This window comes from Cherax quadricarinatus, chromosome 3 (genome assembly GCF_038502225.1).
Source record: "Cherax quadricarinatus isolate ZL_2023a chromosome 3, ASM3850222v1, whole genome shotgun sequence".
Taxonomy (NCBI): domain Eukaryota; kingdom Metazoa; phylum Arthropoda; class Malacostraca; order Decapoda; family Parastacidae; genus Cherax; species Cherax quadricarinatus.
Genome location: NC_091294.1, coordinates 21,031,268 through 21,055,882, shown reverse-complemented (window position 1 = coordinate 21,055,882; position 24,615 = coordinate 21,031,268). Strand labels below are relative to the sequence as shown.

The window sequence follows — 24,615 nt, the reverse complement described above, 5'->3', positions numbered from 1 at the left end:
TCTCTAGGCTTTCTTAACTTGTTAATCTCACTCCAAAACTTTTTCTTATTTTCAACAAAATTTGTTGATAACATCTCACCCACTCTCTCATTTGCTCTCTTTTTACATTGCTTCACCACTCTCTTAACTTCTCTCTTTTTCTCCATATACTCTTCCCTCCTTGCATCACTTCTACTTTGTAAAAACTTCTCATATGCTAACTTTTTCTCCCTTACTACTCTCTTTACATCATCATTCCACCAATCGCTCCTCTTCCCTCCTGCACCCACTTTCCTGTAACCACAAACTTCTGCTGAACACTCTAACACTACATTTTTAAACCTACCCCATACCTCTTCGACCCCATTGCCTATGCTCTCATTAGCCCATCTATCCTCCAATAGCTGTTTATATCTTCCCCTAACTGCCTCCTCTTTTAGTTTATAAACCTTTACCTCTCTCTTCCCTGATGCTTCTATTCTCCTTGTATCCCATCTACCTTTTACTCTCAGTGTAGCTACAACTAGAAAGTGATCTGATATATCTGTGGCCCCTCTATAAACATGTACATCCTGAAGTCTACTCAACAGTCTTTTATCTACCAATACATAATCCAACAAACTACTGTCATTTCGCCCTACATCATATCGTGTATACTTATTTATCCTCTTTTTCTTAAAATATGTATTACCTATAACTAAACCCCTTTCTATACAAAGTTCAATCAAAGGGCTCCCATTATCATTTACACCTGGCACCCCAAACTTACCTACCACACCCTCTCTAAAAGTTTCTCCTACTTTAGCATTCAAGTCCCCTACCACAATTACTCTCTCACTTGGTTCAAAGGCTCCTATACATTCACTTAACATCTCCCAAAATCTCTCTCTCTCCTCTGCATTCCTCTCTTCTCCAGGTGCATACACGCTTATTATGACCCACTTCTCGCATCCAACCTTTACTTTAATCCACATAATTCTTGAATTTACACATTCATATTCTCTTTTCTCCTTCCATAACTGATCATTTAACATTACTGCTACCCCTTCCTTTGCTCTAACTCTCTCAGATACTCCAGATTTAATCCCATTTATTTCCCCCCACTGAAACTCTCCTACCCCCTTCAGCTTTGTTTCGCTTAGGGCCAGGACATCCAACTTCTTTTCATTCATAACATCAGCAATCATCTGTTTCTTGTCATCCGCACTACATCCACGCACATTTAAGCAACCCAGTTTTATAAAGTTTTTCTTCTTCTCTTTTTTAGTAATTGTATACAGGAGAAGGGGTTACTAGCCCATTGCTCCCGGCATTTTAGTCGCCTCATACGACACGCATGGCTTACGGAGGAAAGATTCTTTTCCACTTCCCCATGGACAATAGAAGAAATAAAAAGAACAAGAGCTATTTAGAAAAAGGAGAAAAACCTAGATGTATGTATATATATATATATGCATGTGCGTGTCTATGAAGTGTGACCAAAGTGTAAGTAGGAGTAGCAAGATATCCCTGTTATCTTAGCGTGTTTATGAGACAGAAAAAGAAACCAGCAATCCTACCATCATGCAAAACAGTTACAGGTTTTTGTTTCACAGTCATCTGGCAGGACGGTAGTACTTCCCTGGGTGGTTGCTGTCTACCAACCTACTACCTTGTCCATTTTCCCCATACTTCCCTGGGTGGTTGCTGTCTACCAACCTACTACCTTGTCCATTTTCCCCATACTTCCCTGGGTGGTTGCTGTCTACCAACCTACTACCTTGTCCATTTTCCCCGTAAAAAATAACGTAAATCCAATTAATCCGTTTCAGACCAAAGGTATTAACAAAAAAGTATTTTTTTTACATGAAATATAGATTTACATACACAGAAAACAATGAGACATAGACATGAAGAATGAAACAATAACAACATCACACTTACCTTTATTGAAGACTTGTTGGTGTATGAATAAAATATGTCACTGCATATGTTAGGAATTGTGGCGGCAGCAGGGAAGTGTGTTTGGAGGCAGGACAAGATGGTCCTTTAATAGACACTAATATCAACTCTTTGGCTTACTTATCTATCACAATTCATCTAATATGACATAATAAACAATATTAATAACATAGAAACATGACATAAAAAATGTCATTACGTATGTCACGAGTGGTGATGTGTTTTGTTGTTGGGTGTATATGGGCCGCTGAGAGCATAAGCCGTACATAGTGGTGGTGAAGGCCAGCAGAGGCGGCAGTGTTCTCAGTAGCCTTATATAACTCCAACAACATTGGAGGAGTTAGGTTCATGGTTTATGTTGTCCTTTTTCTATCGATTAATCGCTTAACCCTTTCAGGGTTTCGGCCATACTAATAAACAGAGGAAATGTCATTTTAGTGCCAGGAATGTCTTTCTTGTTTATTCTGGACCCTATTTGAAAATTGGCATATTTTGAAATTTGTGTGAAATTGGCAAAATTGCTAAATTCTGACCACTGTATTGGATAGTTGAAATGGTAAATGGGTGGTTTCTTGCACTCATTCGATAGAAAAAATGGAATTCTAGCAAAATATTCATGATTTTTGTCGACTAGTACACTGGAATTGGCCGAAAATAGGGCTCAAAGTGGGCAAAATTGCCGATGTGTAAACTTCGTCGAGACCGCTAACTTCGCGAGAGCAGAATTCCGTAAGTTTTTCATCAAATTTCATAGTTTTGGTGTCATTATGATCGGGAAAGGATTCTCTATCTTTGCATAAGAATTTTTTTTTTTTTTTGTTTTTTTTTTTTAAATTTGGGCGACCCTGAGAACAAGTCTCTGAGAGGGCCTGTCGACCCTGAAAGGGTTAACTTACTTGCTACACTGTTAATGCTACACTTTATTGCTGGCTGGCACTATAGCTTTTATGGACTCGTGCTGCTTTAGCATTGTACATATCGTAGAATCACTGAAGAAGGTACATTCTCCCCTCTCTCTTCCTCCTCCACTTTGGTACTTTGCTACGAGTTCTTTCTTGAATTCTGTCATGTTTCTCACCTTCTTTACCAAAGGCCTGGCACTAGGAGCTTTCTTTGGGGGCCATGGTGGCTTATTTAGCAGTTGCAAGTACTGAAACAAATGGAATATTACAAAATGTATCGTATGAATGCGTAGGATCATCCTCACTCGCTGATAAACAATGGCACACTGGCTGTGAATGGAGTGTGATGCTGCTCAGGGCCATGTGTACGTGACTGGGATGAACGACTATTTGCGAGTCAAACAACGATTCGTGAGTCAGTATTTTGATGAGAAAAAGTTACGATTTTCGAAAATTACAACTTCCAGTGCTTACGAAAAATGAGGGTCCACTGTATTTGGTTCTCTTGTATTCATTGTAACTTACCTAGTGACCTTATGTACAAATTTACTGTATTGTTATTGCTTTATTAATCTTAAGCTAGTCTTCAGTTTGCCCAAAATGCTCTGCATATAAAAGAGTTTTTGGCATGTATACCCAAGTGTTATACTCCTTTGTACAAACATGTTATTTAATTTTTTTTTATTAACACATCAGCCATCTCCCACCAAGGCTTTAGAAGCCATTCTTAATTGCACCTTACTTCATATGTAAATTAAGTCACACTATATCCAGGGAAAAAATAGAGACTGAATGATGAATATATGTGTGAATGAGCACAAACAATACTGACGTGGGTGGACTATGGCTTGGAGAACAATGAAAACACAGGCCCTGGATGTGGCTGCTCTGACCCATACCAATAAATGTCGGAGTCATTGGACTTCGTCCAGTACCTCGGACAACAAGCCGAAGATACTATCACTACAGACAAAATCTGGAATTCGACTTTCTTCCATTTTGTCCAATGATTCCAATGGTTGTACAACCAATTTTTGTCTTGAATTTGCAAAATCCATTAATGTAAGGTTTTACTGGCCTCCCCTGTTGATTTATTCATGTAATTAAGCCTTTATTAGTGCATATTTTACTGCAGTTTCTGTAAGGTAGGTAAATCTGTTAACTTCCTATTTGGAAAGTGCTGAAATTTAGGTTTACACTATATGTACTTCTGAAGCTGCACATAAGTCCATTTAGTGTGTAGACAAAGCACACATTGTATATAACCAGGAAATAAATTACTGATTATGCATATATGAATTGCAGGGAGCAATTGAAGGTCCTGGAGAGTTCGCTGAAGGAGTATTGCTGGGTGTGACCAGCTTTATGGGTAAAACTGTGGGGGGTGCAGCTGGGGCTGTCTCTCGCATCACAGGAACCATTGGTAAATAAGTTACTGTATATACTTCGTTTCTGAGGGAGGGGGGGGAGGTTCTATACTCTTTCAATCAGAATAAGATTAAAGATCATTGAGTAATCAGGTAAATTCCACTTAAACATTTGTAGTTGATTTACAGTAGAAACAACCATAACTCATATTAATGATCTTCCTTTTTAAGCTGTTTTAAGATAAATGTATATACTGTTAAATAGATACAAGTTTGGCTAACATATTTCTTGTAGGCAAAGGTGTAGCAGCCTTGACACTTGATGAAGAGTACCAGAAGAGACGAAGGGAAGCAATGCACCGCAAACCAGCTGATGGTATTGAATCTCTGGCCAGAGGAGGAAAAGGCATCGTCACAGTAAGTCAAAATCAATGTTAAAATCAAGATCAAATGCAATATTTCTAAATTTTATTTCATTATTGCATTACTCCCAAATTCTTAGCTCCTTTAGAGTAAAGAACATTAGTTTAGTTACACCTCATAACCTAGATTATGAAAATAAATGCTAAGAAAGTAAAAATTGTCAAGTAAAACAAAATTTATTTGGTACTTTCCTTTTCTAATTACTGGTAGGTACCTAGCAGGAACAACTGACTTGTAATGGTGTAGCACATTTTTTTAAATATACATTTCATTGCTCCTCTGCCAAATAGTTTCATGTTCAGTTTTTTTTTTTTTTTTGTAATGTGTATGATTTAGGTAGAGCACTTTTACAGGGAGTTGTTGATGGTGTGACAGGAGTGTTTCTGAAGCCCATTGATGGAGCTAAGGAAGAGGGAGTGGAGGGATTCTTCAAGGGAGTGGGCAAGGGTATGGTGGGTCTGGTGACTCGCCCAGCCTCTGGGGTCATAGACTTTGCTAGTGGATCGTTTGATGCTGTTATGAGGCAAGTAATTACATGTATGGAACAATATTGTCATAGTGTTTTTTAGTACTAGATTATCTGAAAGTATTGCAGAAAGTTGTGTAATCTGAGTACAGTAAACCCATGCCACATTGTGTTGCCCGTGTGTTCTAATATTATTACAATGAGCTAGTGATGTATGGGGGTAGGCTTAAGAATGTAGTGTTAGTGTTCAGCAGAATTTTTTGTGGTTACAGAAAACTGGGTATGGGAGGGAAGAAGTGATTGGTGGAATGAAGAGGTAGAGAGAGAGTAGTAAGAGAGCAAAAGTTAGTATATGAGAGGTTCTTACGAAGTAGAAGTGATGCAAGACGGGAGGAGTATATGGAGAGAGAAAGAGAGGTTAAGAGAGTGATAAAGCAATGTAAAAAGAGAGCAAATGAGAGAGTGGGTGAGATGTTATCAAAAAATTTTGTTGAAAATAAGAAACGGTACAGGGTGTGTAGACTGTGTTTACAGTGAAACGTATAGGTAAACAATATTTAGATAAGGGTAAGGAGGTTTTTATAGCATTTATGGATTTGGAAAAGTCATATGATAGGGTGGATAGGGGATCAGTGTGGCACTTGTTGCAAATGTATGGAATAGGAGGTAGGTTAGTGAAAGCAGTGAAGAGTTTTTATGAGGATAGTGAGGCTCAGGTTAGAGTATGTAGGAAAGAGGGAGATTATTTCCTGGTAAAAGTAGACTTATGGGGATGTGTGATGCCATCATGGTTGTTCAATATATTTATAGATGGGGTTGTAAGAGAAGTGAATGCTCAGGTGTTGGCAAGAGGCGTGGGGTTAAAAGATAATGAATCTAAAACAAAGTGGGAGTTGTTACAGTTGCTCTTTGCTGATGACACTCTGCTTTTGGGAGATTCTGAAGAGAAGTTGCAGAGGTTGGTGGATGAGTTTGGTAGGGTATGTAAAAGAAAATTAAAAGTGAATATGAGAAAGAGTAAGGTGATGAGGGTGACAAATAAATTAGGTAACAGAAGATTGGATATCAGATTGGAGGGAGAGAGTATGGAGGAGGTGAATATACAGTAGGGCCCTGCTTTACGGCGTTTCGCGTTACGGCGTTCCGCTAATACGGTCATTTCAAATTTTGACCAAAACTCGCTATGCGGCTCCCCCCACCTGACTTTCTAATACGGTCACTGTGCCCCACCCGGTTTGTTTACATTCTCTGTGAGATCCGTAAGCACTAAGTCTCTCCATTATGTCTGGAAACTCCCAAATTTCGAGTGTTTTTAAAAGTTATTTCATATTTTATATATGCTCTGATAATTATACTTATGTATACCTGTACCTAAATAAACTTGCACACTCTGCTGGCATGCAGGTACACATTAAAATCAGTAAGAGTGTCTTATTTCTCGAGACGTCATATTAGTAACAATAATAATAATCACCAAGTCTCACTTAAATGTCGTATATTACATTAATATACACATTTTCATTAATCCATCTATGATATTTTTTCAAAATTATATAATAAGCACAATGCATAGCATAAAAAGATGATAAATACACTTCACAGTAGAATAAATAAACATAAATATGAGATGTGGTAGCCAGACGACTTGCACAAATGACGCCATATTAGAAATAATAATAATAATCACCGAGTCTCATTAAATGTCGTATATTACATTAATATACACATTTTCATTAATCCATCCATGATATATTTTTCAAAATTATGTAATAAACACGATACATAGCATAAAAAGATGATAAATACACTCCACAGTAGAATAAATAAACATAAATACGAGATGTCGTAGCCAGTAACTTGCACAAGTGATGGCAAAAATAACATTTTCTCTAGCCTAACATAAGAGAAAATGTGCTACTGGGGGTAACTGTAGAAAATTGTTCCTTTCGTAAGTATGCAGGTTTATTCAGGTATACACAAATACAGTTACATAGATTATCATACATAACAGCATATGTGTAGAGAACCTAGGATAACCCAAAAAAGTCAGACAGTGTAACTTATTTCCATTGCCTTCACTCAGAGCGTCATTTCTTCTAAAAATGGTGTTACATGAGAATGGGAGTGTTCTTTATTTATTCTACTGTATCAATGTAGAGACAACTTGTACACAATGTAACTTGTACACAAACCAGATGTGTACACTTTGCTTGTTTACACAACTTGCATTCGCCTGGTTTGTTTACATAACTCTGCGCCTGTCCTCCCTCATGTACTCATTCTCTCTCTCTCTCTCATTTATTCGTTTTATCTCGTTTACTCACCCCTGACCCTACATTAAGACTACAAATATTTTAAGGTAAGTAATGAGTGAACTGTATATGCATTTTATCGCTCTGGGATGCTTAAATATCATAGAATAGTATGTGTGGGTGGGGTGGCCTGGTATGGTAGCCTGGCTGACTACCATACATACCACACTTGATTTCTTACAATAAATACTACTTGTCTCACCCTAGATTAAGACTATAAATATTTTAATTAAGGTAAGTAATGAGTGCACTGTGTGTGTATTATACTTTTTTATTGTTTTTTGATACCTAGTTCTGTTGCTAACTTAATATATGTTAGTGTAAAGTTATCTAGTATTTGTATGCATTTAACCTGCCATATAAGTGGGACCCTACTGTATTCAGATATTTGCAAGTGGATGTTTCAGGAGGTGGGACTGTGAAAGATAGGGTGAATCATTGAATTGACAAGGAGAAAAAGGTGAGTGGTACACCAAGGAATCTGTGGTGACAAAGAACATTATCCATGGAAGCAAAGAAGGGAATGTATGAGAGTAGTGATATACCAATGCTCTTACATTGGTGTGAAGCATGGGTGGTGAATGCTGCAACAAGAAGGTTTGAGGCAGTGGAGATGTCATGTCTGAGGGCAGTATGTGATATGAATATAATGCAGAGAATCTGTAGTTTGGAAATTAGGAGGAGGTGTGGGGTTACTAAAAGTAATATCCAGAGGGCTGAGGAGGGGTTGTTGAGGTGGTTCGAACATTTAGAGAGGTTGGAATGAAATAGAATGACTTTGAGAGCGTATAAATTTGTAGTGAAAGGAAGGCGGAGTAAGGGTCAGCCTAGGAAAGGTTGGAAGAAGAGGGTAAAAAGAGGTTGTGTGAGAGGGGCTTGGACTTCCAGTAAGCATGCGTAAGCATGTTAAATAGGAGTGAGTGGAGACAAATGGGTTTTAGGACTTGACGTGCTGTTGGAGTGTAAGCAAGGTAACATTTATGAAGGGATTCAGGGAACTGGCAGGCCAGACTTCAGTCCTGTGCCTGTGCTCTGAAGGAGGGGTGTTAATGTTGCAGTTTTATAACTGTAGTGTAAACACATCTCTGGCAAGACAGTGATGGAGTGAATGATTAAAGTTTTTCTTTTTTGGGCCACCCTGCCTTGGTGGGAAACTGCCAGTGTGTTAATAAAAATATGTAAAATTGCTAGTGATCATTAGAAAAATATAAAGTAATATGTTGGCTGACTTATAATGCACAACTTGAGAGTAAATTTTATTACTAGTGACATGTGCCATATTGATATACAATGACAAGGTGTATTCTGTTGTAGCTCTTCTTTCAGGCAAGATACCTTGATGTTGGTGACAATCTCTTGATCCAAGGAACTTGACTTGACCTCCCCTTCCTTGGAGAGACTAAATGCCTCCCATTTCCCAGGCACTATATGACCCCTATGGGTTCACTGCTTCCTCATGATTAAAATAAATCTGTTACAGCACTCTTAATAATAATGAAGCTAGAGCATCTATACAGTCTGATAAACAATTAAAAACTGTAGAATCTTGAAATGTTCTCATAATTTGATTTAACATATTAGTCATGGTTTAACTGTGTCACCAGGGCTACAGATGCTACTGAAGAGGTAGAGCGTTACCGTCCCTCAAGACTGATTGATGCTGATGGGGTTGTTCGACCATATGTAAAACGCTTTGCAGAAGGAGCTAAAATGTTGCAGGTGTGTATTATTTTTCATATACAAAAATCTTACTCAGTGTATGTGAAAAATTAAAGATGAAATGCTGAAGATTGTCACTAGGGTTTGGCCATAATAATTAGTGCTTGCTCCATTTATATTATATGGAATTAATAAGTTGAGGAAGCCTAAGGAATGAATGGATTTGATAGTTAAAAATAGGAGAGGAGAGTTATTAAATGGAGAGTTAGAGGTTTCGGGAAGATGAAGGGAATATTTTGAGGGATAGTTAAATGTTGATGAAGATAGGGAAGCTGTGATTTCGTGTATAGGGCAAGGAGGAATAACATCTTGTAGGAGTGGGGAAGAGCCAGTTGTGAGTGTGGGAGAAGTTCGTGAGGCAGTGGGTAGAATGAAAGGGGATAAGGCAGCTGGGATTGATGGGATAAAGATAAAAATTTTAAAAGCAGGTGGGGATATAGTTTTGGAGTGGTTGGTGCTTTTTATTTAACCTCTTAGCTGTCCAAACGTAGATCTACATTCACTCGCACAGCTCTCCAAATATTTTGAAAAAAAAAAAAAAAATTTAATAAGAGGACATTTTTTTACATAAAGTAATGTACAAAAAGAATTCTAGAGTCAGTACTTGTCATTCACCTGAAGGCAACGTGATGTATTGCCAATATATATTTTTTCTCATTTTTTTTTAATTTGTATAATTTTTATGTTCTGATAATTACAATTTGTAGTAGTTTTTGTGATTTCATAGTTAATCTTTGTTTTGACACTAATGTAAGGTACTGAAATAGTACTCAAATAGTCACACACACAGTGACAGGTGAACATTTTCACCTACCTTCAAATTCAAATTTATTTATTTCTTTGCAAGTAGTACATTGAGATTATATATTTACAATAATGGGTTGCAGTGCAAAGAGAACCTCGATTATGCTTAGGCATTATGAGCCGACTTAATTTAACCCTTAACCCTTAAACGGTCCAAACGTATATATACGTTCACGCGCGTTGCGCCCCAAACGTATATATACGTTTTCTTTGTCATTCATTCAACATTGCCACTATAAGCCTGAGTCACCTAGACATGAGAGAATGGATGTGCGCACTCACTGTGTGCCATATTAAAATAATTGGGGATGCCTGGGTACCATATGCTCTTTTTTCCTCTTAAAAAAAAAAAGATTTGTTTTTTCTCAAAAAATTTGGGGCACTACACGAGTGAACGTATATATACGTTTGGACCGTTTAAGGGTTAAACTATCCAAACGTAGATCTAAGTTCACGTACGTAGTGCTCCGACCTTGATTTTCCCCATTTGAAAGCATGTAAAAAAAAAGCTAGATCTACGTTCAGAGCTCCCCGCACATGGATGTAGATCTACGTATGGACAGTTTAACCCTTAAACGGTCCAAACGTATATATACGTTCACTTGCGTAGTGCCCCAAATTTTTTGAGGAAAAAAAAATCTTTTCTTTTAAAAGGAAAAAAGAGCATATGGTACCCAGGCATCCCCAATTATTTTAATATGGCGCACAGTGAGTGCGCACACCCATTCTCTCATGTCTAGGTGACTCAGGTTTATTGTGGTAATGTTGAATGAATGACAAAGAAAACATATATATACGTTTGGGGCTCTACGCGCATGAACGTATATATACGTTTGGACCGTTTAAGGGTTAAGGGTTAATGGCTTACTGTCTACTTAACACTAAAGAAATTTATCACAGTTGTACAAGTTCTATTAATTATAAATGAATCTGATATACAGTAGAGCTCCACTTTTTGGCGTTCCGCTAATATGGCGATCTCAAATTATGACCAAAACTTTCTATACGGCAAGTGGTCTTTCAGATACGGCGCGGGCCACCCGATTTGTTTACATTCTCCATATGCACATTTCTATTATGTAATAATAATCACTCTTGGGCACATTAAATGTCTAATTTTACGTCAATATAGACATTTTCATTAATCCATCGATGATATTTTCTTCAAAATTATATAAGAAACACATTACATAGCATATAAACATGCTGTTTATATGCTATGAAGGTGTGGTTGCCGGGTGGAGGGAAAACATTACGTAATACTAATAATAATCACTCTTGGGCACATTAAATGTCTTATTTTACATTAATATAGACATTTTCATTAATCTATTATATTTTCTTCAAAATTATATAAGAAACACATTACATATAAACATTGTTTATACTATGGAGGTGTGGTAGCCGGGCGGAGGGAAAACATTACATCACTCCCCTTAATACATAACGCTTTTGTTTACAATTCTCGGCTTGAATTATGCATTACTTTTCGCTTTGTTTATGATGGCATCTAAAGGTAGTTCTTAGAAACAATTAAACTCAGTGAACATGGTATGTCGATGGTAATGATATGGCTCTGGGCTACATTAAATATCGTGTAGGTATGTAGCCCAGGCAGACTACCTACCTACATTATTATTATAACTGATAATTATACGTAGGTGTACTTGTACCTAAGTCAACTTACACACTGTGCTGGCATGCAGGTACATATTAAAACCACTAAGAGTGTCTTAGTTGTCTTGAAAATGCCATATTAACCCTTTGACTACCTTGGTCGTATGTATACATCTTACGAGCCACCGTTTTTGACGCATATATACAGTGGACCCCCGCATAACGATATTAATCCGTGCATGAGAGCTCATTGTTATGCGAAATTATCTTTGTGCGAATGAATTTTCCCCATAAGAAATAATGGAAATCAAATTAATCCGTGCAAGACACCCAAAAGTATGAAAAAAAAAAAAATTTTACCACATGAAATATACATTTTCCTACACACAAAGAGAAGGATACATGCACAATAGTAGAGTAGTACATGCACAATACATATTGTGCATGTACTACTCTACTAAATGAAGAATAAATGACACTTACCTTTATTGAAGACGCAGCAATGACTGATGAGACACTGTGTCCTGGGAGTGCCTTTTCCTCCTGAGTACTGTAGGTCCTGTTTGGCATTTTCTTCCAGAACAGGCCTTATCATACTGTGTATATCACTACGATTCTTAAATCTCTCAAACCAACCTTTGCTGGCTTTAAATTCACCAATATGAGCACTAGTTCCAGGCATTTTTCCCTGTTCACCTGGGTGTTAGTCGACTGGTGTGGGTTGCATCCTGGGAGACAAGATTAAGGACCCCAATGGAAATAGGTTAGACAGTCTTTGATGACACACTTTTTTGGGTTATCCTGTGTGGCTAACCCTCTGGGGTTAATTGTTTCTTGGTATTCTCAATAAGCCACACCAACAACGGTGCTACAGCAGCAGCAGCAGCAGCAGCTGACATTGCTACAGCAGCAGCTGACAGTGCTACAGCAGCAGCAGCTGACAGTGCTACAGCAGCAGCAGCTGACAGTGCTACAGCAGCAGCAGCTGACAGTGCTACAGCAGCAGCAGCAAATGCTACAGCAGCAGCAGACGGTACTACAGCAGCAGCAGCAGCAGACGGTACTACAGCAGCAGCAGCAGCAGACAGTACTACAGCAGCAGCAGCAGCAGACGGTACTACAGCAGCAGCAGCAGCAGACGGTACTACAGCAGCAACAGCAGATGGTACAGCAGCAGCAGCAGACGGTACTACAGCAGCAGCAGCAGCAGACGGTACTGCAGCAGCAGCAGACGGTACTGCAGCAGCAGCAGACGGTACTACAGCAGCAGCAGCAGCAGCAGACGGTACTACAGCAGCAGCAGCAGCAGATGGTAATACAGCAGCAGCAGCAGCAGCTGATGGTGGTACAGCAGCAGCAGCAGCTGACAGTGCTACAGCAGCACCAGCAGCTGACAGTGCTACAGCAGCAGCAGCAGCAGCTGACAGTGCTACAGCAGCAGCAGACAATGCTACAGCAGCAGCAGACGGTACTACAACAGCAGCAGCAGCAGCTGACGGTGGTACAGCAGCAGCAGCAGCTGACGGTGCTACAGCAGCAGCAGCAGCTGACAGTGCTGCAGCAGCAGCTGACAGTGCAGCAGCAGCAGCAGCTGACAGTGCTACAGCAGCAGCAGACGATGCTACAGCAGCAGCAGACGATGCTACAGCAGCAGCAGACAGTACTACAGCAGCAGCAGCTGACGGTGGTACAACAGCAGCAGCAGCTGATGGTGCTACAGCAGCAGCTGACAGTGCTGCAGCAGCAGCTGACAGTGCAGCAGCAGCAGCAGCTGACAGTGCTACAGCAGCAGCAGACGATGCTACAGCAGCAGCAGACGATGCTACAGCAGCAGCAGACAGTACTACAGCAGCAGCAGCAGACGGTACTACCTGGAGTTTACCTGGAGAGAGTTCCGGGGGTCAACGCCCCCGCGGCCCGGTCTGTGACCAGGCCTCCTGGTGGATCAGAGCCTGATCAACCAGGCTGTTGCTGCTGGCTGCACGCAAACCAACGTACGAGCCACAGCCCGGCTGATCCGGAACTGCCTTTAGGTGCTTGTCCAGTGCCAGCTTGAAGACTGCCAGGGGTCTGTTGGTAATCCCCCTTATGTGTGCTGGGAGGCAGTTGAACAGTCTCGGGCCCCTGACACTTATTGTATGGTCTCTTAACATGCTAGTGACACCCCTGCTTTTCATTGGGGGGATGGTGCATCGTCTGCCAAGTCTTTTGCTTTCGTAGTGAGTGATTTTCGTGTGCAAGTTCGGTACTAGTCCCTCTAGGATTTTCCAGGTGTACATAATCATGTATCTCTCCCTCCTGCGTTCCAGGGAATACAGGTTTAGGAACCTCAAGCGCTCCCAATAATTGAGGTGTTTTATCTCCGTTATGCTCGCCGTGAAAGTTCTCTGTACATTTTCTAGGTCGGCAATTTCACCTGCCTTGAAAGGTGCTGTTAGTGTGCAGCAATATTCCAGCCTAGATAGAACAAGTGACCTGAAGAGTGTCATCATGGGCTTGGCATCCCTAGTTTTGAAGGTTCTCATTATCCATCCTGTCATTTTTCTAGCAGATGCGATAGATAAAATGTTATGGTCCTTGAAGGTGAGATCCTCCGACATGATCACTCCCAGGTCTTTGACGTTGGTGTTTCGCTCTATTTTGTGGCCAGAATTTGTTTTGTACTCTGATGAAGATTTAATTTCCTCATGTTTACCATATCTGAGTAATTGAAATTTCTCATCGTTGAACTTCATATTGTTTTCTGCAGCCCACTGAAAGATTTGGTTGATGTCCGCCTGGAGCTTTGCAGTGTCTGCAATGGAAGACACTGTCATGCAGATTCGGGTGTCATCTGCAAAGGAAGACACGGTGCTGTGGCTGACATCCTTGTCTATGTCGGATATGAGGAGGAGGAACAAGATGGGAGCGAGTACTGTGCCTTGTGGAACAGAGCTTTTCACCGTAGCTGCCTCGGACTTTACTCTGTTGACGACTACTCTCTGTTTTCTGTTAGTGAGGAAATTATAGATCCATCGACCGACTTTTCCTGTTATTCCTTTAGCACGCATTTTGTGCGCTATTACGCCATGGTCACACTTGTCGAAGGCTTTTGCAAAGTCTGTATATATTACATCTGCATTCTTTTTGTCTTCTAGTGCATTTAGGACCTTGTCGTAGTGATCCAATAGTTGAGACAGACAGGAGCGACCTGTTCTAAACCCATGTTGCCCTGGGTTGTGTAACTGATGGGTTTCTAGATGGGTGGTGATCTTGCTTCTTAGGACCCTTTCAACAGCAGCAGCAGCAGCAGCTGATGGTGGTACAGCAGCAGCAGCAGCTGACGGTGCTACAGCAGCAGCAGCAGCTGACAGTGCTACAGCAGCAGCAACATCAGCAGTTGACCATGGTACCACATAATTTCGATAATATTTCTCACCCTTTTTACCACAGGGTTGGCACTAGAAGCTTTCTTGGGGCCCATGGTCACTTATTTTGCAGATAAAATAACCAAAAACACTGTAATAATACGAAATGTTACGATTGTATGCTTGGATGTTACCGCGGAGGCTGGCTTGTAAACAATGCCACCGGCGGAACATGTGAGGCTGGCTCAGGCCTCACATAGACGCGTCTCGGACGAATAGCGTTGAGCGGGTTTTTTAGCGGTATGCGAGGCAAAATCTTAGCGATAAAATGTATCGGTATGCGGATTTAACGTTATGTAAGGCCAACAGTATGCGGGGGTCCACTGTACTCATAAATTCTAGGAGCTTCAAATCAAGCAGGGGAAAGCTGGTAGGCCCACATGTGAGAGAATGGGTCTGTGTGGTCAGTGTGCACCATATAAGAAAAATCCTGCAGCACGCAATGCATAATGAGAAAAAAAAAAGTTTTTTTTTTAATTAAAATGCCGACTTTGTGGTCTATTTTCGTATAGTATTTATAGTTGTATTCTCTTTTTCTTGGTCTCACTTGATAGAATGGAAACTATATTATAGAAATAGAGGTGATTTTGATTGGTTTTACTATGAAAAGAACCTTGAAATGGAGCTCAAATAGGGGAAATGTTTGATTTTTGCCCATGTTCAAAAGTAAACAAATGATGTCATTTTCCAATAAATGTCCAAGTAGCCATTCTAGTATGCAGTCATGAATGGGTTGACATTATTTATACAATTATTACAATATTGCAGTAGCCTGCATAATAGTAAATCTTCTATTTTTTGTTTGAATAAAAATTCAAAATAGAAAGCAAGAGTCATAACAGAGGGGCCTGGAGACATGACTGATGAACAAAGAAAATGTTATTTTAGAGCCAGGAATGTCTGCATTGTTCATTCTGGACCCTATTTTGAAATGTCATGTTTTTTAATTTTCGTGAAATTGGCCAAATTGCAAATTTCTGACCACATTATTGGGTAGTTGAAATTGGTAAATGGGCAATTTCTTGTACTCAGTCGATGGAAAAAATGGAGTTCTAAAGAAATAGCTACGAGTTTGGTTGACTGGAACAATGGAATTAGCCGAAAATAGGGTTCAAAGTGGGTGAAATCACCGATTCGTAAATATCGCCAAGGTCGCTAACTTTGCGAGAGCGTAATTCCATCAGTTTTCCATCAAATTTCGTTCTTTTGGTGTCATTACAATTGGGAAAAGATTCTCTGTCATTTCATAAGAATTTTTTTTTTTTTTTTTTTTTTTTTTTTTTTTTTTGTTTTTTTTTTTTTTTTTTTTTTTTTTTTTTTTTTTTTTTTTTTTTTTTTTTTTTTTTAATTTTGTGACACCAGGAAACACCTCACAATTTGGGGTTGCGACAGTCAAGGGATTAATCATGATAATAATAATGACACAATAATCACTAAGGAGCATTAAATATCATATAAAACGTTAATATAGACATTTTTGCTTAATCCATCTAAATACACCCCACAGTAGAATAAATTAACATTAATATGAGATGTGGTAACCAGGCAACTTGTAGGACTTGTGGTAGCCAGGCAACTTGTAGGACTTGTGGTAGCCAGGCAACTTATAGGACTTGTGGTAGCCAGGCAACTTGTAGGACGTGTGGTAGCCAGGCAACTTGTAGGACTTGTGGTAGCCAGGCAACTTGTAGGACTTGTGGTAGCCAGGCAACTTGTAGGACTTGTGGTAGCCAGGCAACTTGTAGGACTTGTGGTGGCCAGGCAACTTGTAGGACTTGTGGTAGCCAGGCAACTTGTAGGACTTGTGGTAGCCAGGCAACTTGTAGGACTTGTGGTAGCCAAGCAACTTGTAGGACTTGTGGTAGCCAAGCAACTTGTAGGACTTGCGGTTGCCAGGCAACTTGTAGGACTTGCGGTTGTCAGGCAATTTATAGGACTTGTGGTAGCCAGGCAACTTGTAGGACTTGTGGTAGCCAGGCAACTTGTAGGACTTGTGGTAGCCAGGCAACTTGTTTGACTTGTGATGAAAACCAGATGCATTCATCTGGTTTGTTTACATTGTGTGGGTGGGGTGGGGCGGGCTGCCCTTCCTGGCTGCCCATACTTCCCAACCTGACTTCATACAAATAAAACTCACCTCTCACCCTACATTAAGACTACAAATATTTTAAGGTAATTAATGAGTGTACTATATATGCATTTTATCGCTCTAGGGAGCTTAATGTCGTAGGTATAAGGGGCCAGGCAGGATGCCATACCTCCCACATGACTTTCTACAAATAAATACTTTTCACCTCTCACCCTACATTAAGATTATTAACCCTTTCAGGGTCGGCAGGCCCTCTCCTAAACTTGTTCTCAGGGTTGGAAATTTTTCCAAAAAAAAAAAAAAAATTTTTTCTTATGAAAGTATAGAGAATCTTTTCCCAATCATAATGACACCAAAAGTATGAAATTTGATGGAAAACTTGCAGAATTATGCTCTTGCGAAGTTAGCGGTCTCGACGATGTTTACGCATTGATGATTTTGCATATTTTGAGCCCTATTTTCGGCCAATTCCAATGTACCAGTCGACAAAAATCATACCTATTTCGCTAGAATTTAATTTTTTTTTAATCAAATGAGTACAAGAAACCACCCATTTATCGATTTCAACTATCCAATAAAGTGGTCAGAAATTTGCAATTTTTCCAATTTCACACAAATTTCAAAAGATGCCAATTTCTAAATAGGGTCCAGAATAACAAGACAGACATTCCTGGCACTAAAATAACATTTACTCTCTTCATTACTTATGTCCCCAGGCCTCTTTTACATTTGCTTTTCACATTGAATTTTTATTCTCACAAAAAATAGAACATTTATGTTATGCAGACTACTGCATTAGTGTAAAAATCGAACATTTCTGCTACTTTGAGTTCAATTTCAAGGTACTTTTCATTGTGAAACCAATCAAAATCATCTCTGTTTCCTTAATATGTCTTCCATTCTATAAAATGAGACCAGGAAAACTAGAATACAGTGGACTCTCAGCTAATGATGGCATCACCTTATGTTAAATCCACCATACGATACATTTTAACGCAAAAATTTTGTCTCGCCTTGCGCTAAAAAACTCAGCTTGCGCTATTCGTTCGAGACGCATCCGTGTGGCCTGAGTGCGCCTCATCTGCCTCGTGGGTGCCAGTGCAGTCACATCCACGCATACAATCGGAACATTTCATATTATCACAGCATTTTTAGTGATTGTACCTTCAAATTAAGTCACCATGGGCCCCAAGAAAGCTTCTAGTGCCAACCATGCAGTAAGAAAGGTGAAAATTACTATGGAAGTGAAGAAAGAGATAATTGCTAAGTACGAAAGTGGAGTGAGTGTCTCGGAGCTGGCCAGGTTGTATACCAAACCCCAATCAACCATCGCTACTATTGTGGCCAACAAAATGGCAATCAAATTCAAATTCAAAGTTTATTCTCTATAAAGATTACAATGTTGAATTTACAGAATTTGGTTGTTGTGTGGTTTACATGTTAAATAATGATTACAGAGTGTACCACTAGAACGCCTAGCATGGCTAGGCATTTCGGGCAGACTTAGTTTAATTCTTTATTTTAAAATACAGTGGACCCCCGCATAGCGAACGCCTTGCATAGCGAACAATCCGCATAGCGAACGCTTTGTTCGCCAAAATTTTGCCCCGCATAGTGGACAAAAACCCGCTCAGCGACCTTCGTCCGAGATGCGTCCATTGTTTACCAGCCAGCCTCCGCGGTAACATTCAAGCATACACTCGGAATATTTCGTATTATTACAGTGTTTTCGGTGCTGTTTCTGGAAAATAAGTGACCATGGGCCTCAAGAAAGCTTCTAGTGCCAACCCTGTGGTAAAAAGGGTGAGAATTAGTATGGAAATTAAGAAAGATTTTGAAGGGTTTGGGGCTAACCCTGAGAAGCCTATGCCAGTTGTGGAATCCATTGTGCCTACTTCAAAAATTAAGGAAATGTGTGCACAGTGGGTTGAACTGCAAACCTTTATGGATGAAAATCACCCTGACACAGCTGTTGCAAGCCGTGCTGGTGACTATTTCAATGACAATGTTATGGCCCATTTTAGACAAATCGTAAAGGAACGGGAGGTACAGAGCTCTATGGACAGATTTGTTGTGCGACAGAGGTCCAGTGACTCTGAAGCTGGTCCTAGTGGCATTAAAAGAAGAAGGGAAGTAACCCCGGAAAAGGACTTGCTACCTCAAGTCCTAATGGAAGGGGATTCCCCTTCTAAACACTAACACTCTCTCTCCCCTCCTCCCATCCCATCAATCATCACCAGATCTTCAATAAAAGTAAGTGTCATGTAATTGTGCATGCCTTTTTCAGTTTGTGTGTACTAAAATTAACATTTTTTTGTGGTAAAAAAATTTTTTTTTCATACTTTTGGGTGTCTTGCACGGATTAATTTTATTTCCATTATTTCTTATGGGGAAAATTAATTCGCATAGCGAACATTTCACATAACGACCAGCCCTCTTGCACGGATTAAGTTCGCTATGCGGGGGTCCACTGTATTACAAATTATGAGGTAAGTTGGTATTATGGCTAAGTGACTAAATACTAGTTTGTGAGTTTAGCAATGTGAATGCTTTTGTTTTGGCACAGTACATAGTTTCAGTATTGGAGTATCATAGGATTCATTATTTTAAGATTGAGATTAATATTTCTGTTTATGGTCAAATGGGTGAGTGAGTGTAAGTGTGAACCACCAGGTGGTATTCGTGTAGTTAGTTGATGGGGTTTATCAGGGAGATAAGATGTTTTCTAATGGTAGTTTTGAAGGTGATGAATGTGTCTGCAGTTCTAGAGTTCTCAGGTAGGGTGTTCCAGATTTTAGGGCCTTTGACAGTGGACCCCCGCATACCGGACGCATCGCATACTGTACAATCCGCATACCGGACGCTTTGATCGCAAAAATTTTGCCTCGCATACCGCCCAAAAACCCGCTCACCGCCCTTCGTCCAAGACGCGTCCAATGTGCGGCCTGAGCCACGCTCACATGTTCCGCCGGTAGCATTGTTTACCAGCCAGCCTCCACGGTAACATCCAAGCATACAATCAGAACATTTCGTATTATTACAGTGTTTTTGGTGATTTTTTCTGGAAAATAAGTGACCATGGGCCCCAAGAAAGCTTCTAGTGCCAACCCTACAGCAATAAGGGTGAGAATTACTATGGAGATGAAGAAAAAGATCATTGATAAGTATGAAAGTGGAGTGCGTGTCTCCGAGCTGGCCAGGTTGTATAATAAACCCCAATCAACCATCGCTACTATTGGTGGTACAGCTGCTGCTGCTGCTGTACCACCGTCAGCTGCTGCTGCACTGTCAGCTGCTGCTGCACTGTCAGCTGCTGCTGCTGTACCACCGTCAGCTGCTGCTGCTGCTGTAGTACCATCTGCTGCTGCTGTAGCATCGTCTGCTGCTGCTGTAGCATCGTCTGCTGCTGCTGTAGCATCGTCTGCTGCTGCTGTAGCATCATCTGCTGCTGCTGTAGCATCGTCTGCTGCTGCTGTAGCATCGTCTGTTGCTGCTGTAGCATCGTCTGTTGCTGCTGTACCACCGTCAGCTGCTGCTGTAGCATCGTCTGCTGCTGCTGCTGCTGTAGCATCATCTGCTGCTGCTGTAACATCGTCTGCTGCTGCTGTAGCATCGTCTGCTGCTGCTGTAGCATCGTCTGTTGCTGCTGTAGCATCGTCTGTTGCTGCTGTACCACCGTCAGCTGCTGCTGCTGCTGTAGCATCGTCTGCTGCTGCTGCTGCTGTAGCATCGTCTGCTGCTGCTGTAACATCGTCAGTTGCTGCTGTAGCATCGTCTGCTGCTGCTGTAGCATCGTCTGTTGCTGCTGTAGCATCGTCTGTTGCTGCTGTACCACCGTCAGCTGCTGCTGCTGCTGTAGCATCGTCTGCTGCTGCTGTAGCATCGTCTGCTGCTGCTGTAGCATCGTCTGTTGCTGCTGTAGCATCGTCTGTTGCTGCTGTACCACCGTCAGCTGCTGTTGCTGCTGTAGCATCATCTGCTGCTGCTGTAGCATCGTCTGCTGCTGCTGTAATATCGTCAGTTGCTGCTGTAGCATCGTCTGCTGCTGCTGTAGCATTGTCTGTTGCTGCTGTAGCATCGTCTGTTACTGCTGTACCACCGTCAGCTGCTGCTGCTGCTGTACCACCGTTGTTGGTGTGGCTTATTGAGAATACCAAGAAACAATTAACCCCAGAGGATTTGCCACCCAGGATAACCCAAAAAAGTCAGTGTCATCGAAGACTGTCTAACTTATTTCCATTGGGGTCCTTAATCTTGTCTCCCAGGATGCAACCCACACAAGTCGACTAACACCCAGGTGAACAGGGAAAATGCCTGGAACTAGTGCTCATATTGGTGAATTTAGAGCCAGCAAAGGTTGGTTTGAGAGATTTAAGAATCGTAGTGGCATACACAGTGTGATAAGGCCTGTTCTGGAAGAAAATACCAAACAGGACCTACAGTACTCAGGAGGAAAAGGCACTCCCAGGACACAGTGTCTCATCAGTCATTGCTGCATCTTCAATAAAGGTAAGTGCCGATCGTCGGCAGCTGGGCTCGACGACATTCATATTCGTATGCTACAACATTTACATCAGTCAGCCCTTGCAGTCCTATTACGCCTTTACAATCTTATTTGGTCACAAGGAGTTCTTCCACAGCTGTGGAAGTCCGCCATTGTTCTCCCTTTCCACAAACCAGGCACTACGGGACATGAAACCTCCCACTATCGTCCGATTGCTCTTACCAGTACAGTTTGCAAAGTGATGGAACGCCTAGTAAATAGACGTTTAGTGTGGTATTTAGAGACACACAACAGTCTCTCCACTAGTCAATATGGCTTTCGTAAGGGACGTTCTACCATAGACCCCTTACTACGCTTGGATACGTATGTTCGTAATGCCTTTGCGAATAACCACTCAGTTATTGCCATATTTTTTGACCTTGAGAAGGCATATGACACAACTTGGAGGTATAATATTTTAGCCCAAGCCCACTCCTTAGGCCTTCGAGGCAATCTACCATCCTTCCTTAAGAACTTTTTAACTGACAGGCATTTCCGTGTTCGGGTTTATAATGTGCTCTCCCCGGACTTTATCCAAGCTGAAGGTGTCCCCCAGGGATGTGTTCTGAGCACAACACTTTTTCTCCTTGCTATTAATGATTTGGCCTCTAGTCTTCCATCAAATATTTGGTCATCACTCTATGTTGATGACTTCGCTATTGCCTGTGCAGGCACTGACTGTCACCTCATTACAGTTTCTCTCCAGCATGCAGTCGACCGTGTTTCCAATTGGGCCACCACATGTGGGTTTAAATTTTCCAGCACTAAAACCCACCAAATTATTTTCACTAGACGCTCTGTCATCTCTGATCATCCTTTGTACCTCTATGGCTCCCGTATCCCTGAACGTGATACAGTTAAGTTTCTGGGCCTTCTCTTTGATCGTAGGTTATCCTGGAAACCTCACATTACCTCTCTGAAGGCAACTTGTCACAGCCGGCTGAACCTTCTTAAAACCCTTGCTCATCTTTCATGGAGAGCTGATCGTCGAACCCTCCTTCGCCTACATTCCACCGAAACTTGATTATGGTGACCAGATCTATTCAGCGGCATCTCCTGCTACTCTCTCTAGCCTTAACCCCATTCATCACCAAGGATTACGTTTATGCCTTGGTGCTTTTCACTCTTCCCCTGTCGAGAGCCTCTATGCAGAAGAGAACGTTCCATCCTTATCCGATCGCCGTGATGCCCATTGCCTTCGCTTCTATGTACGCTCTCATGATCTCCGCAATCCTTCCATTTATAGAATGGTTACTGATATTAGTAGACATTCTTTATTTGTTCGCCGCCCCTGTTTACTCCATCCCTTCTCTCTTCGCCTTCATTCGCTCGTCTTCTCTTCAATTACCACCTTTCTATGTTCATGTAGCATCTCACTTTTCCCTACCCCCCTGGGAAGTTCCAGCTGTTCGAGTCTGTTCTTTCTCTCTCCCTTGCTCGAAAGCCCAACTGTCTACGGTCGCTTCCCGCTCTCTTTTTCTTGACCACTTTCATTCTCATGCCATTGCTATGTACACAGATGGCTCTAAGTCTTCTGACAGCATAGGATTCGCAGCAGTGTTTCCGGACAGTGTCGTACGAGGGTAGTTACTATCTTCGGCTAGTATTTTTACTGCTGAATTGTATGCCATCCTTGCAGCACTTATCCGTATTGCATCTATGCCTGTGTCGTCATTTGTGGTTGTCTCAGACTCCCTTAGTGCTTTACAGGCAATACAGAAATTTGATACACCTCACCCCTTAGTCCTCCGTATCCAACTTTGGCTACGCCGCATCTTTACCAAGCATAAAGATATTGTTTTTTGTTGGGTCCCTGGTCATGTTGACGTACAGGGCAATGAACAGGCAGACACTGCTGTGCGGTCAGCAGTACATGACCTACCAGTTTCATATAGAGGTATTCCATTTACGGACTATTTTGCTGCAATATCTTCCCACCTTCACACCTGTTGGCAACACCGTTGGTCTACTATGCTCGGCAACAAACTTCAATTTATTAAACCAAGCATAGGTTACTGGCCGTCTTCTTATCACCAGTGTCGAGGTTGGGAGACTACTCTCTCCCATCTTTGCATGGCCATACTCGTCTTACTCATGGATATCTCATGGAGAGGCGCCCTGCTCCTCTCTGTGAGAATTGCCAAGCTCCATTATCAGTCAGCCACATTCTGTTGGACTGCCCACTTTATCAACGAGCACGCAGAATTTACCTCCGTCGTCGTCTTCGCTCCGCTGCTGTCTCTTTACCTTCCCTTCTCGCTGATGGACCCACCTTTCATCCAGACTCTCTCATTGACTTTTTGACAACAACTGACTTACTTCACAAATTCTGATACCTTCAGCCCTTTCTACTTCAATCTCTTGCTACCCTCTACCCCCGTACTATCCCCTGCCCCGCTGTTTTCTGTAACCTACTGATCATCCCTCCTCCCTTCTGCCATCCAATACCCTCGCTTCCTTCCCTACCCTGCAGCGCTGTATAGCCCTTGTGGCTTAGCGCTTCTTTTTGATTATAATAATAATAATAATAATAATAATAATAATACTGACCCGTCCCTCAGGTATGACTTACTTTCACTGGGAAATCCCACCTACCAGTGACAATGTCTTTGTCTGCTACACATCCCTTACCACCTGATGCAGTATATAAACACCAGCCTTCTTGCCTGTGCTTCAGACTCTTCACAGCTACAGTTCTCTTCACCAACTCTAAGGCTGATGGACTGATTACCTCATCTTTTGTATATAGTTCTACTGTCTTCCAATAATGTCCTTGAATTTGTATTGATGAAGCCACTGGTTGGTGAAACTTCTACAATAACGGTACCCAGATGTACACGTGTCTACCACTCATGTATAACCTTTCCAGTTTGCTTCATTTGATGATTATTTACAGTCATCAACATTGTTACTCTTTTCTTATACTGTAATGTCGTCATGTCACAGGTATGAAATACCTGCACTTCAGTCAGATCCATTGACTGCATGAATAATGGCATATGTTTTCTATTTCCTCTCAGTCTTGCCTATGTCTGTTGTTCACCTT

The 24,615-nt window shown here is 41.2% G+C and overlaps 1 protein-coding gene across 1 annotated transcript in view; it reads left to right on the top strand.

Annotated features, from left to right (window-relative positions):
• LOC128706583 (intermembrane lipid transfer protein Vps13-like) overlaps window positions 1-24,615 on the top strand; it is a 246,293-nt gene that overhangs the window by 210,740 nt on the left and 10,938 nt on the right. Inside the window, exons 12-15 of the mRNA XM_070090639.1 lie at window positions 4,128-4,245; window positions 4,485-4,606; window positions 4,966-5,135; window positions 8,995-9,109. Coding sequence (XP_069946740.1) covers window positions 4,128-4,245; window positions 4,485-4,606; window positions 4,966-5,135; window positions 8,995-9,109 — 525 coding nt within the window. The remainder of the gene's footprint in view (window positions 1-4,127; window positions 4,246-4,484; window positions 4,607-4,965; window positions 5,136-8,994; window positions 9,110-24,615) is intronic.